The sequence below is a fragment of the Carcharodon carcharias genome, chromosome 32 (assembly GCF_017639515.1).
Source record: "Carcharodon carcharias isolate sCarCar2 chromosome 32, sCarCar2.pri, whole genome shotgun sequence".
Lineage (NCBI taxonomy): Eukaryota > Metazoa > Chordata > Chondrichthyes > Lamniformes > Lamnidae > Carcharodon > Carcharodon carcharias.
This window is the reverse complement of record NC_054498.1, coordinates 5,465,612-5,481,650: the sequence shown is the minus strand read 5'-3', so window position 1 is coordinate 5,481,650 and position 16,039 is coordinate 5,465,612. Positions and strand designations below refer to the sequence as shown.

Below are 16,039 nucleotides of genomic sequence, written 5' to 3'. Positions count from 1 at the left end.
GTTCCCAAGTTTACCTGTTCAACTTATCTGCACAGCATCTGTAGGCCTCAAAACAATGGAAGAAAGGCTTCAGAGACTCTAAAATATACAGAAGGCCATGAGCATCCATGCTGATAGAGGAAGAAAGAAAACTCCTACATTTGCAGCAGATGCAGACTTTGGCAACATCCAATCTCAGGGGGATTCTTTAGCAGGAGTCAGCTGAACCAGTGGCAATTAAGTGTACACCCCAGTCGGCTAAGTGTTGCAAACTACAGTATCGGATATTAAAAGGATGTGAAAACGGCAACAACTTTGGGCTGTCCAGTAAAGTCAGCATCATGCACAAATATAGAAGGAAGGAGTGAATCACAGGCTGGGTAAAAAGAGCTCAGGGGATGGATTCAGTCCACAAACCATCAACTTGGGCACTCACTCACTACAGAAGTGATGAGTGAGATTTTCTATAAATATGCTTGAAAACTAATTTGCAGAAAAGTTATTTAATTTTTTTTTAAGTTCCACTGAAAGTGAAATGTTCCTTTAGTTTGAATGGTGTTGAGAAAAAACATTTCCATTGATATGAAATATTTAATTTTTAATATTTCATGAATATTCATGTACACAATAGGGTTCAGCTATGAGCTGAGAGCGCGCTACAGGAAGCAGCTTAAGTCAAGGTGATCAGATAGGTTTTTTTTGAAGGTGGAGAGATGAGGCAAGTTGGAAAGGTGGATAGTGAGGAAAACAGAGTAGACCAGAGTTGAGACATTACAACCATATACCTGTGAAATTGAGCAGTATGACCGGAAATCTGTTCTTTTTGCACTGCTCGCTGCATCAATAGAAATTAATAAGTTAACAAAGTCTCCAATTTATTGCAGCCTTTTATAAACATTTTCTGATCCTAATCAGTTGCTTCATTCCCATGTCAGTCTTGTTGTTCTGATACTAAAGCTTTACATTTGGCAACATTTTCTTTTCCTGAAAGTGCCGACTCCTGCAGGGTCACAGTCCTGTGAGTACTTCAGTCCCTCCAATGTGATCTTTCTCCTCAAAAGTCAAGATAAAAATTGTCAGCAGATTAACTTTATCACAGGAGTAACCACAATTCTGCCCTCATCAGATGCCTGCACATGTGCAGCATCAAATACAGGTCAATGGATAACAAATCAGCAGCAGGAAACAGCTGTCTTCTTCCTAACCCATGAGTATGTCTGCTAGTGCCCGAGGTAATAATGGGAATCAAAAACCAACAATTCCAGTTACTATGGTTTAGTACATGATTGCTCACTGGGCCATTGTGCTGATTTTCCATAAGATCTTAAACACCCTTATTCCAGTGATTGAAAGAACACAATTCACCCAAGGTTTAAAATTATTCCTGTCGCGCAAACACAAAAGTGTTCCACGGTCCACAGACAACATCCAGGACATAAAGATGGTTTTGTACAAAGTACTCAACAAGCCGTGGAAGATCAGAACTATCAGTCTGTCCGTGGCCAAGCTGCCCATAGCTACCTGGAAAATAGAAACAAACGATCTGTAAAACTTACTGTGAAAATAATATACTTGCATCCATACAGGAAAGTCTCAAGGCATTTCACTCATGAATCACTTTTGAAGCACAGTAACTGTTATATAGGAAAATGCATCCCACCCTCCCACCCTGCATTTTATACCAGCAACATCCCACAACCCACCACTGAGATGAATAACTTAATTTGTCTGTTTGATCTGGCGATAGTTAGGCTGAAGGACTCAAGGAGAGCTGCACACTCTTTAAATAGAATCATGGCACCTTCAACATCTGTCAGAACAGAACAGAAACCGATTCGAAAGATGGCATCTATAACGAAGCTGAATACTTCATGATTGGCAGGTTAGGATAAGAATTCCAACTCTCAACCTTCTAGTCCAGAGGAGACTACTAACTGAATCAAAATCAACACTAAAGCTTGTTTCAGTTGCCAATTTGATTAATACTTACCCCAGCCCCAGGTGAAGAGCTTTCCTCCCCCTGGAAAAGAGGGAAAATGACAGGGTTATGTCAAAACTACTTTAGGAGCTTTCACTGAAAAGTTCTAATGTTAAAATCTTTATATAGACACATATATAAAATATGAAGATTAGGCCACATTTTGCCAAGTCCACGAATAGAATTTCAAATGCAAATTCAAGTTCTAAGGTTTGTTAGCGATGAAATCAATTATCTTAATAATCTCAATAGCGAATGCTTCCACATCACGAAAGAAATGAAAATAAATCCAACTATTTAAAAAATAGACTAATGCTCACTGATTTATCCCGTAGAAATTTCTAGGCAGTGTATTCAAATAACAAGACCCAAGAGCTTGACTGAAATTGCTACTACAGTTCACATCAGACACAAAAGTGCCAGAAATAGAGGCCGCATTAGCATCTAAAGACAGGTTTTGCACATTAATTTGGCTTTCTTCCTTTAGTCCTGTTGTGTATTTCCAGCTTATTCATTTCATTTCTGATTTTGTTTTCTCTTTTTGGGATAGATTTTCTGATCAGTGCAAACTGTGCACGAAACTTGATATGACCTTGATATCTGCCCTTTCAGGTGGATGTAAAAGATCCCACAGTACTAGTTTGAAGGAAAGCAGGAGAGTTCTCCCTGGTGTCCTAGCCAATATTCATTCCCTCAATCAACATCAGAAACAGGTTATCTGGTAATTATCACACCGCTGTTTGTGCAAGCTTGCACTCTTACAAGGAAACCCAAATCTCAGTCAGGAATGATATCAGGCACCCTCCAGAGTTTTCCATCTCATCTGGACAGTAGGGAAGGGAACCGCCAAGACCTTTCACTTCTGTTAAGATTCCACATTATCACAGCATTAAAGTGATTTGTTTTACAATGGAGCTTAGTGGTTATGCACTGAGAAACCACCAAAACAAAATCAGTTTTGTTCAGACAAGTTTACCTAGAGAAATATGTAACCAGTATTCAGAGCCCACTGTTACGTACTGGTGATGGCTGCAGTATGTCGTGACCCACAGCTGACCTTGCTGACCTCCAACTCCTCTGGCAAATCTAGCAGTGCAGGAAATGCCTGGATTGAGATGAACACATTCAAATCTTTCCTGGCTGCTTTTCCATTTGTAGATTTTATAACCGTGTCATGTACATCACTCAGGGACGTTGTGCCTGTGTGTAAAATTGAAGTTAGAGATTAAGTTTAAAATAAATATGCAAATACCAGCTAACCTTTACAAATACTGCATGTTTATTTATTGCTGTTTATAACTACTATCATTAAAAGCTTTGGCCATTTAATGAATCACATCAAGTGAAAACAAGTAGAGTAATTTGTCGGTTCCCATTGATGCTCAATCTGTCTCCTTTCTAAGTTGGGGCAGATTCTGCATCAACTTTTCGAGTGTAAGGATCACAGATATCTAATTGCTCTGAATAACTTTTAACACTATTCTACACATGCTAAACCCTCACATGCAGTTTGCACAAAACCAATTTTGCAACTTTGAAGTGTCTGTGGGGAAACCACATACTAAAAAAAATACCATCCTGTGGAGGCGTGCTGAGAACTCAGCCTGCCCACAGTGAGATTCAAAAAAAGCTAGCACAACAACAAATGGCATTAGGAACTTTTGGCTCAAGGCAGAAGGAGAAATCACCATTCTGGAATGGTTTTGCTACTTCCAAAGGCACGAGTGCCTCAGCTGCCTCTGATGCTGGACTTATTGTTGGAGGCAATACTGTAATACAAAAGAGCATGACAGAATCTAAATTAACACATATTTAAAACAGTTGGACATTTGGACATGGATGGCCCAGTCAGTTAAGACAGCGAGTAGCTGAGCCACACACTGGGATATGGGGATAGTGTGGGAAAAGGGCACTGACGTGGATGATCAGCCATGATCGTATTGAACGACTGAGCAGGCTCAACAGGCTGAATGGCCGACTCCTGCTCCGGTGTTCCTAAGACCAGGGAGGTTTCGGAATTGACAGTCAATTGAGTTAGTTAATGGAACCATAGTAAGGACACTGCAGTTGCACTCAGCCTTCCTATGCTTCGGGAAAGAAAATTTCCTAAATTCTATCAAGCAATCCCCACTTGAAAATGCACAGGGCAGAATCAGGGTCAGCTGTGGCGTATCACATGACCAAACTTGAAATATATTGTGTAAACTCAAGAATAATCACTCAGGTGAGGTGCTGGAGGGCAAGCGACATACATGGAATAGTATCCCTATAAGTGTCTTTAGGAGAGAGGAGTGGTGAAAAAGAGACAATACTAAGGATTGGCATATTAAAATGCAGTTTGCTAGCAAAGACTTTTTGTTCTGCCATGTTCCTTGTTACGATTACAAAATAACACAGTGGTGCTGACCCTTCTGTTATAAATAGTGTAAACCCGTTCTGCAACAAGGTTTGAAAGAACATTTTAACATAAAGTACAAATGACAACAAATTATTTCTTATATGATCAAAGGTCACATAAAGCTTAATGAACATATACCACATTTCTGTATGGCACTTTTAAGCAAGGGGCAACCTATATTCACCAAGTTTTCACAATGCAACGAGAGAAGACCACCACACACGTGTTTCTGGGAGGGAAAGGGGAATATGAAACACAGTCAAAGGTAATCTTTTCCTCCACCTATTTTAAGTGAAGAACTCACTGATTTTATCACTAACATTAGCAAAGTAGCAAAATATGCCTCTGCTTGTGTGGGATTACAGACTCTTCAAAACTAGTAAAGTGACTCAGCAAGTCTGCAGTACACACAGAACAAACATTTCTTTAGGTAATACTGCACACCAGTATTTATTACGGTGCAGAATGTCAATGTAACCAGGGAACATCTAGCACTTTAAAGACAAATCCTGCAACTTAATTCTTGTTGCAAATGTTCTTACTTTTCAGAGGAACATAACATTTCCTTACCCTCTCCCTGTCCAGAAAGCACCTTCTGCTGGGAGTGTTTCTGATGTTCCTCCTCTGAACATGACTTTGTTGGCAGTCCCAACTGGCCTGACTCATTCCATCCCCACACATATAGGTCTCCTGATACTAAGGATTTTTAAAAAAAAAGACATAAGATCTAATTATGACAAGTTATAAGGAAATACATTGCTAAAGCAGACTTGCATATTTAACTGATGGCAAATGTTGATTTAGCTTTTATAATAGTTATGTTTTCAATTCCTGTGGTTTCTCAGTTATTGAGGGAGCTCTAAGTAATCATAGTACCCCACTCAGTGGACCATTAATGGGTCCTCAACAAAATACTACTAGAAACTGCTAAATTGGATAAATGCATAGTGTTGTACCAGAGTATACAGAGCAGCAAGTCCCATAATTGATCCTTGCTCTGTCCCAAGTTAGCTGATCCTAGTAAAGTCATCAGATGGATCCCTGAGGAAAAAGGAGCCAATTTTTTTAAAAAAGATCTAATTATGACAAGTTATAAGGAAATACATTGCTAAAGCAGACTTGCATATTTAACTGGTGGCAAATGATCACTATCCTGAAACTACTGCTTAAAAAATGGCCATCCTTGGGCATTAAAATAAGAACAAGATCAAGCTCAGCTCTGATGACTTCCTTAGTTGAATAACCTGCTGTAATTCAACAGTTAGACTCATAAAAAAAATGGCCACCAGGACAAGGTATTGGGGGCAGGTGATGCCCCAGTATGTGCAAGGAGAAGAAATGGGAGGAAAAGTTGTTTTGGTGCAGCCTTGTAGATGAAACAGTTATTCGATCTCAGACAGCCAGGCAGTGAAGGATGAAACTGGAGTCAAAGACAGCAGCCACAGTTTCAGTCTGCTCTTATATACAGAACACCAGTTAAAGCCCACCATCTGAATATAAGTAAGCACCCAATTAATATACAGTTAACAGCAGAGCCTGCCATTAGGGGATAGAGATAAATACACCTTATCAGCAGGCAGTAGTGAGGATACTGATGCAGTTTTCCGACGCAGAAGATAAATTCTGCACCATCTGCCTCCAGTTTAGCAGGAGACTCAGTGTTGGAGAACTGTGTACAACAAGTGTATCAGGTGTCTGTAAATATATGGCAAATAAAATGTTGCTGCAATGACAAATCTTACCACTTGCACTCACAGAATGCCAGCTCCCAGCTGCTACTTCAGCCATTGCCAGCCCATGTAACGCCTCCACAATACGTGGCTCTGCTTCGTCCTCAACGCTACCATGTCCCAACTGACCATGCCTGTAAAAAGGTTGCATTGCTGAAAAACAACTACTGTTTGGATATTTACAACCTCAAGTTCTTTACCAATGTAAATGTCCCAAGGGGCTTCACAGAGGAGAAACAGTCAACAACAGTGGGAGTGTCAGCATAGTAGAAAAAGATGCTTTTAAAGCTGGGAGGAATGGAAAGGTGGAGGGCTTATAGAAAAGGGTTGAAACAGCTGGGAGTTTGGAGGAAGGAGATGTGTGTTCAAATTTATCATAGGATACTATCAACAGTATTTTTAAAAAAGATCACAGCACCTATAGGGATGTCAAATCAGCTCCATGTCAACACCCACAAAGCATTTTCCCCAAATGAATTTTTTTCCCAATATTCTCTTTTCTATCCTGAAGGTGCTGCTGTACTTTTCTAGTGGTGCTCACTGCCCTCCAGCCCCTCATGTGTAAGTCTGTACAATTAATGACAGCAGGGTACTATATTTACTCTTGGGATTTTATAATAGACAAGTCCAATGCTGCCAAAATGTGCTAATTTTCCATAAGAGTCAGTGGATATCAAGCAGGAGCTGGAACCCAGACTGGTACAATTCTCCCCGACCCAAAGGCAGTCAACCCAATGGTAACATTCAGCTGAACTTGTGACCGAACAACTCAGCAAAAGCAAGCAATCAAATTAGACCTTCAGATTTTTATGGCTTCTATTATCCAGTGGGCCATCAGGGATGCTCATTATAGCCAGATTATGTGACATTATCAGCACATTTCAGATGTGAAATTATTGTCGGATGACTAATTTTAAACTGGCTCCAGTCAAAGATATACAATCCAGTGTGTTAATCCTAATCCAATATGTAACTTGTACGTTACTGCTGCTGAGGTTGGACATGACCACATTTTCAGAGATCATGTCAAAATGACCCTGGTCAAATATCAAAAAAAGCAATAAGTGCATAATGTGCAGAAAAATATAATTCAATCAGATAACATTAAAGATGAAATTTGGAGCAATTAGGGACTGAAATAATGGTTTGAAAGGTAAAGCAGAACTGATTTTAAAGATAATAAAAGCACTATCATCCTGAATTTAAAATCTAATTAAAAACATTAATATCCAAGGCAACAATATGCATTTATATAGCAACTTAAGGTAGAAAAAAAATGGCACAACAGAAAAAAAACAAGACACCCAGCCTTAATAAGAAATTATTTTCTTATTTTGCATCAGCTTGTTATGAGCAGCAAAGAGGTGAGAATTCCATCATCCGTTCAAATTGATGTGAAAAACAGTGTTTTAACCCACATGGGTGCCACACTGATCCCTCAAGATTAGATACAAAAACACATTTCAGTAACGAGATTCAAACCAAAAACTTGACTGCTACTGAATCTTTTAACGACTGTATATATTCAGCCTACAATCCAGAACGTGGTTCATTAAATGTACCAACATACACACAGCTACAGAATAAATCTTACCGTCCTGAGCCCCAGGAATACACTGTCCAATCAAAGCTCAGTAAGATAGCATGCTCACTGCCAAGTGCCAGCTTTCTTGCACGAAGCTGTGGTGACAATGGTTTGTAAAATGGAGGAGCTGTTATAACATAGCCATCAGGGATCAATGGAAGTGCTGAGAGGGAGAAAATACAGGGAGAAAGTAAGTGTTTTACCTCTGCTATTCCCTGGCAATTAAAGGAAAGCAGCTTTGAGTCATATAGAGAAGACCCAAAGTTTGATTCAGGGTCTGCGCTGAGTTAACAAATCCATCTGGATAAACAATAGGGTATTTCTGATTACCTCTGTGACGCTGGGCTAGAGAGCAGTAACTCAGCCCAAGTTCCTACTCCTGATCACTATCCAACAATTCCCAATCTCAAGACATGATAAAGCTGTAAATGCATAGGTCCTTCAGCAACAAAACAAAATTAAGGTTTTGGGTATTCTCTTCAAAAATACTGGGAAACCTGCTACATTTTCCCAGCGTGTTCTGGTTTCTCTACTGCTTGCTAATTTAAGGAGAGTGAGGCTAAATGTAGCATCCCTACCATCCTGGCATAGAATCAGATACTGTCAGGACCTATATGGCATGTCGTTAACCTCAGCCATTTATTTTAACCAGCAAGCCACATCAATCAGGTTCAATTCTCTTTTCGACTGGTAGATTAATATACATGCTTAAAGCAGTCGTACACCTTGGGTAATGTGAGGGGAGTGCTAACTCATTTACTACTGATTTACATTGGGATACATACACATCACCATTCTTTGCTCCCTTGACTCAAAAGTTCCCATTCAATTTCCTATGTTTACTCACAACAGAAAAGCCAATTCTGCAGTATGAACTGTATAGGGTATCTGAACATTTGGGTATTTGTATAGCAGAATCAAGTTCATTGTAGAGCATGTTTATACAGCTGCTGTGCTATGAGATTATAAGCAAGTGAATACCCACTCCTCTATCACACAGTTTAAATGTCGTTCTCAGCGGTAGGATTCTCTGCTGGCTGGTGTACAGTGTACCCAGCATACATCTACAGGAGTTGCTGACATACTACACTGTCATACTGAACTGTTTTTCCTAGTGTCTTAATATGAACTATACCAATGGATATTAATCCAGTCAGAAAGCATTCACATAGTTTTAGTTACAAGCACTCAATAAAAGGTTTGCTAGTTAAGTGGGTGTAACAATAGTTGAAGTGTAATGTTATTCACTAACAGCTAAGGGTCATTCTTACCAATGTCTTACTCAAGAGCTGGTCCATCAAATGTATTATTATAAAAAATGGGCCACGGGTGTGCACCTATAGTTTTCCAACTGATGTCAGTGATGTCACTGTGGAGGCCAGTCACCTTCCCCACACACAAAAAAAGTGTCACTTTAAAAGGGGAAGTCTCATTCATTGTACATACGCTGAAACAGGTCTGCCTCTTCTTGCTGGTGAGGCAACAATGTCAGATCCTAAGCTTAAGCCACACAACAAAGTTTCAACGGTCATGAATGGAGACCAAAAGATACTAAGAGCAGCAAGTCTTCTGACAGCCATAATGCAAGCAGTAAGGTCAAAGCTTTAGTAGATGTATATTACTTCAATGAAATAAATTTGAGGTTATATGAATTTGTGAACCACCACAATCCAATACCAATAACCATCTTCCCACCACAATCTCTCCACCAAACTAAATGTTTATGACTTTTATTTTAAGAAACCTATTTGAGGGACCAGGAAACTTAGGAAAATTTAGGTTAAAGGCGAGAAGCTCTGACTGCAAGACTCTGTTAGCTCAGTTACAGTAATTAGCAGCTCAGCTACACACATTCAAAAGCTCAACCCCATCTCTGCTGAGTGAATTGGTCTCAGTTGGTAGGGGGTATTACAACGGACTTGAACTACACTGCCTGTAACAGGAGGGAAGAAATAGGCATGTTTAAAAAAAAGTCAGGGTACCTGCTCCAAATCCACTAAGTGTATCTAGAAGGGTAAAGGTAGATGCAGGCCAATTTGCACCTTGAAATGATATTGTGTCACATGGGCAAGTAGTGGAAAACCAGTGACACTTATGCAAACATACTCAGCAAGGAAACATAGCATAAAAAGGCAGAAAATGTGAAGTTATAGAAAGCAAAGGAGAGCAATTGGATTAGAATCAGGTGAAGACTCTGCATTTTAATTTACTATACCTGTAATATGCCTCTCTTCCTCTTTCAACTCCCTTGTCCAAGTCGCATCACCCATGGGCTCTCCGGTATAGAGGTTTTGGATATCCCAGCATACCACTCTGTCCTGCCATAACATTAGCAAGTATTTCTCAGAGGACAGGATATCTGTGCAACATTGACTGCCTCGCTTACACACCTGATGCCAAGGGCGACCATCAACAAAACCAAAGAAATAAACAGATCCATCACCTGAAACAAAAATGAAACAAAGTTAATGAGATGGAACATGTTCTACAGGGTTTAGTTTGACCTGCAAGAGTACAATAGGCCATCAAATTACTATAAATCTGTACTTTTTTCCTCTCCTGAAGGTATTGATCCCAGCATCACTCCAATACTTTGTCCCATAGACCATATTTCATCTTAATAGCAGTGTTTTTTCCAGCAGAGATGCAGTAGGCCAAATGGCCTACTGTGTGGCAATCTCTATGTTGCAGGAAAAAGCAGTATTAAAACAAAGTACTTCAAGGCTCAGACTGATAGATTTTGTTAGATATAGGTATCAAAATATATGAAGTAAAGGCACCATCCCTGGGGAAGTATGATAGCTCTGCAGCATAGTTGGGAGGGTGTGCTCCTAGGAGCCCTCAACACTGACTCCAGTCCCTATAAAGTCTCATGGTATCAGATCAAACACTAGCAATAAAACCTCTTGATTACCACCTACCACACTTCATCAGCCAGATCGGTACACACCATGTTGAACTCCACTTGGAAGAAGCACCAAACATAGCAAGAACAAAGAATGTACTCTGGAAGACTTCAATGTCCATCACCAAGATTGGCTTGGTAGCACCACTAGTGACCAAGTCTTGAAGGACATAGCTGCCAGACTGGTTTGTGACAGGTGGTAAGAAAACTAATACGAGTTAAGAATCTACTTGACTAAATCCTCACCAATCTACCTGTCGCAAATGCATTTGTTTATGAAACTATGAAACAAAATCCTGTCTTCATGTGGATAACACCCCCCTTTATGTTGTGTACCATTACTACCATGCTAAACAGCACAGTCATAATGATGTGCTTTTTGCCAAATGATTTTTAATCCACCAGCTGGAAACATAAAGTGAACTTTTTCAAAAACCAGACATTTTAAAAAACATAGATTAAAAGTGACTTGAACTCACAGCCAAGATGAACACCTAATTTACATTATTGTACATTCCAACTCCCATTGAAATGGAGATAGCATGTCTGCAGAAACCATCAAAGGCAATAACCCCTTGGGGAATGATAATCTTTTAAATCTTTTAAATCCCTTGGGGAATGATGGGGACTCACATGTCCTGCTGCATTAACAAGGCAACTTTGACAATCACTAACTCAACTGTTGGGAGACCATTAAAGGCTAATTGCTTGGACAATGGGACCCTGGTTTAAGATCGCTCTCCAGACATGCCCTGGTTTAAGATCGCTCTCCAGACATGAGCTAATCAAGTTACAATTGGAATATGCAATCATGTTTGAACTACTGGCAGTTGGAGAGGGTGGTCATATGACAAGCCAACCCCTTTGTGCATTTTAAGCACATGCTTTTTCTGTAGAACTGGACAAGCAGCAGGCCTTCTTGCCTCTCTCTCTCCAAATTGCAGTTTTGGGCCCTGCCTGATATTGCTGACTCTCTCCATGTGCAACAGACTCAAGATTTGAAAGAAAGAACTTAACTCCACAGCTGTGTCTCCAGAAGAACTTCTACAATTTTAAACCACCTCGACACTGAAAGCAGAAAACCACCGGATTCAGTCTAAAGTCAGCAGAGTCACTAAACTAACTGTAAACACTTGTTCCTTTTTTGACAGACTCTTAACTTGGGCCAATCTATCCTTCCCAATTCTGTAATCCATACATGTGTGTATGAGTGAAAGTCAGTGTGTACTTTATTCTTTTACTTAGATCGGTTTAATTGTAATAAAACTAACCTCTTTGTTAAACTCAAGACAATCTGTCTGATTGGTTCTTTTACAATCACACTGTGAATTGGCAGGTATATCCCTTTTTAAAAAAAAACCTGTTGCAGTCAGAAGGGGAGAGGGAAAAAGCAGGGAACCATTCGAACCCTCTTCACCTGATTACAACAGGGACAGATTCAGAACATCTCCAGTAGCTAAAACCTGGACATATATGAAACACTGTGAACTATCAGCACCAACAGACTTGTATTCTGCCACAATCTGTAACCTCAGGGCCCGGCATATCCTTCACTACAAGTACCTTCAAGCCAGGCAACCAACCGTGGTTCATGATGAATGCACTTGAAAATGAGGTGCCAATCTGGTGAAGCTACAACGCAGGATTACAAGCATGCTCAACTGTGGAAGCAGCATGCCAGAGATAGAGATAAGCAATCCCATGGCCAACGGATCAGATTGAAGCTCTGCAGTCCTACCACATCCATTCATGAATGACGGTGAATAGTTAAACAATTGACCAAAGGAAGAGGCCAATTGCTATGATGGCAAGATCCAGAATGAGAGTGCAAAAACAGGACTGATGTTTTACCAGCTGAGAGACCTGGACACGGAGAGTTTAAGGAAGATAATTTATCGCAACAAAGGCAAAGTGTGGGATGGGTGGTGCCTGCCTGAAACCAACGAGTTCCGGGATCAGATGTCTAACATGATTAATGCGATTTGGTGCAAGAACAAAGCAGTTCCAACCTCTTAGAAAGAAGCCATTGGTCACACAGGAGAATGTCCCGAGGAGGAGGATGAGCCGTTAGAAGGAAGCAAAAATGAAAAGACCACCAAAATTCTTGCTTATATGTGATTTGACTGAACAAGGAGACCAAAGCTGAACAGTACTCCAGGTGTAGTCCCAACCAAAGCCCAAAAAACTCCAATACCCTTTGCATTAAAGGCTCACAAACCATTTGCCTTCCTAATTGGTTGCTGTACCTGCTCAAAACTTTTCGTGATTTGTGTACAAGGATACCCAGGTCCCTCTGAATGCAAACATTTCTCTGTCTCAGAATTTTAAAAAGTTCTAATCTTTATTCTATTTTCCCTTCCAAAATGGATAACTTCACACTTCTCTAGTTCATAATCCATCTGAAATACCTGAGATACATGTACACGCAACTGAAGGTGCACGCTCATTCACCTGAGGGGTGCACATTTATCTAATGGATGCACACTCACTGAGAATGCCCACCCTCACCCGAGATGTCCTCTCACCTGAAACATGCCCTCAACTTTTTGTTTATTCTTTCACAGGACATGGGCAGTGCTGGCTAGGCAGCATTTATTACCCATCCCTAACTGTCCTTGAGAAGGTGGTGGTGAGCTGCCTTCTTGAACCGCTGCAGTCTCTGTGGTGTAGGTACACCCACAGTGCTGATAGGGAGTTCCAGGATTTTGACCCAGCGAGGCTGAAGGGAATGGTGATATATTTCCAAGTCAGGATGGTGTGTAGCTTGGAGGGGAACTTGCAGGTGATGGTGTTCCCATGTGTCTGCTGCCCTTGTCCTTCTAGATGGTAGAGGTCACAGGTTTGGAAGGTGCTATTGGAGGAGCCTTGTTTAGTTGCTGCAATGCACCTTGAAAATGGCACACATTAATGCCACTGTGCATCAGTGGTGGAGGGAGTGGATGCTGGAGGTATTGGACATGGTGCCAATCAAGCAGGCTGCTTTGTCATGGATGGTGATGAGCTTCTTGAGCGTTGTGGGAGCTGCACTCATCCAGGCAAGTGGAGAGTATTCCATCACACTCCTGACTTGTAGATGGTGGACAGACTTTGGGGAGTCAGGAGGTGAGTTACTTGTCACAAGATTCCCATCTCTCACCTGCTCTTGTAGCCACAGTATTTATATGGCTAGTCCAGTTCAGTTTCTGGTCAATGGTAAACCGCAGGATGTTGCTAGTGGGGTATTCAGCAATGGTAATGCCATTGAATGTCAGGGAAGATAGTTGGATTCTGTCTTGTTGGAGATGATCTTTGCATGGCACTTGTGTGACATGAATGCCACTTATCAGCCCAAGCCTGAAAGTTGTCCAGGTCTTGCTGTATATGGACGTCAACTGCTTCAGTATCTGAGGAGTTGAGAATCGTGCTAAATATTGTGCAATCATCCCTACATTTAACCTTATGATGGAAGGAAGGTCATTGATGAAGCAGCTGAACATGGTTGGGCCGAGGACATTACCCTAAGGAACTCCTGCAGCGATGTTCTGGGACTGAGATGAGTGACCTCCAACAACTGCAACCATTTTCCTTTGTGGTAGGTATGACTCCAACCGGTGGAGAGCTTTCCTCCTGATTCCCATTGACTCCAGTTTTGCCATGGCTCCTTGAAGCCACACCCAGTCAAATGCAGCCTTGACGTCAATAGCAGTTACTTTCAACTCACCTCTGGAGTTAAGCTCTTTTGTCCATGTTTGGACTAAGGTTGGAATGAGGTCAGGAGTTGAGTGGCCCTGGCAGGACCCAAACTGAGCATCAGTGAGCAGGTTGTTTCTGAGTAAGTGCTGTCTGATGCACTGCAACAATCCCTTCCATGATGATCGAGAATAGGCTGATGGGGTGGTAATTGGCTGGGTTGGTTTTGTCCTGCTTTTTGAGGACAGGACATACCTGGGCAATTTTTCATATTGCCAGGTTGATGCCAGTGATGTAGCTGTACTGGAACAGCTTGGCTACAGGCGCAGCTAGTTCTGGAGATAAGTGTTGGAATATTGTCAGTTCCCATAGCCTTTGCAGTATTCAGTGCCTTCAGTCGTTTCTTGATATCACTTGGAGTGAATTGAATTGGCTGAAGACCGGCATCTATGATGCTGGGGACCTCAGGAGGAGGCCAAGATGGATCATCTATTTGGCACTTCTGGCTGAAGATTGTTGCAAATGCTTCAGCCGTGTCTTTTGCTCTGATGTGCTGGGCTCCCCCATCATTGAGGATGGGGTTAGTTCTGGAGCCTCCTCCTCCAGTGAGTTGTTTAATTGTCCACCACCAATCACGACTAGTTGTGGCAAGGGCTGCAGAGCTTAGATCTGATCCATTGGTTGTGGGATCGCTTAGCTCTGTCTGTCACCTGCTGCTTCTACTGTTTGGTATGCAAGTAGTCCTGTGTTGTAGCTTCATCAGGTTGACACCTCATGCCCTCCTGCACTCTTCAGTGAACGAGGGTTGATCCCCTGGCTTGGTGGTAATGGTGGAGTGGGGAATATGCCGGGCCATGAGGTTACAGATTGTGTTCAAGTACAATTCTGGGGCTGCCGATGGCCCACAGCACCTTAGGATTGCCCAGTCCTGAGTTGCTTGGTCTGTTGGAAATCTATCCCATTTAGCACGGGGGGGGGGGTAGTGCCACACAACACGATGGGGGGTATCCTCAATCCTGAGAGGGCCCTCCCCTCCTCCCAAACCACCCCCCCCCGACCCCTGCCCCCCAACCCCCCTCCCCTTCCCCCAACCCCCCCCACCCCTGCCCCCCAACCCCCCCCTCCCCTTCCAACCACCCCCCCCCCACCCTCCAACCCCCCCCCCCACCCCTGCCCCCCAACCCCCCCCACCCCTGCCCCCCAACCCCCCCTCCCCTTCCAACCACCCCCCCCCACCCTCCAACCCCCCCCCACCCCTGCCCCCCAACTCCCCCTCCCCTTCCAACCACCCCCCCCCCACCCTCCAACCCCCCCCCACCCTCCAACCCCCCCCCACCCTGCCCCCCACCCTCCCCCCCACCCCCCACCCTCCCCCCCACCCCCCCCTGCTCCCCACCCTCCCCCCCACCCCCCCCTGCCCCCCACCCCCCCGGCACTAACCTGTCAGGCAGGCTGTGTGACTCCAGGCGGGGCTGATCCGAGGGGGCCTACCCGCCGGACACTGCCCACCGCCGGCTCCCCGCTCACTGCTCGTGCGCGGCCTCCCCGCTTCGGCTTCCGCCGGGCAAGTCACTGGGCGGGGCTCCGGTACTTTCCCGTCCGCTTCACGCTCCCTCCGGTTAACAATCTGCCCGAATCGATTAAAGCCGAAGCCAAACCAGCAGCCAGGGGCCGCCATTCACCGGGCCGCCAAATTCAAACCGCTCCCCCGCCCCCCAACACACCCCCAGCCCGCGCAGACTCAGACACCGCCAGGCCGCGACCTCACTCCCAGCAAGCACCGCTCAGCAAACGG

The 16,039-nt window shown here is 43.0% G+C and overlaps 1 protein-coding gene across 3 annotated transcripts; it reads right to left on the bottom strand.

Moving 5' to 3' along the window:
- Positions 1-556: 556 nt before the first annotated feature.
- LOC121272066 (RCC1 domain-containing protein 1-like) lies at positions 557-15,946 on the bottom strand. 3 transcript variants are annotated; one of them, XM_041178485.1, is made up of 8 exons: positions 15,685-15,946; positions 9,886-10,113; positions 7,680-7,833; positions 6,098-6,219; positions 4,926-5,051; positions 2,978-3,157; positions 1,970-1,999; positions 557-1,500 (listed from the first exon to the last, which is right to left on the bottom strand). In XM_041178485.1, the coding sequence occupies exons 1-8, from the start codon at positions 15,920-15,922 to the stop codon at positions 1,358-1,360; spliced, it is 1,221 nt and encodes a 406-aa protein (XP_041034419.1). In that variant the 5' UTR covers positions 15,923-15,946; the 3' UTR covers positions 557-1,357. The 3 variants fall into 3 exon arrangements, 2 of the variants coding, with proteins under 2 accessions (XP_041034419.1, XP_041034420.1); XR_005941843.1 differs by having other exon boundaries at positions 1,396-1,500; positions 2,934-3,157; XM_041178486.1 differs by lacking the exon at positions 557-1,500 and having other exon boundaries at positions 1,668-1,999; positions 2,934-3,157.
- Between the last annotated feature and the right edge of the window lie 93 nt (positions 15,947-16,039).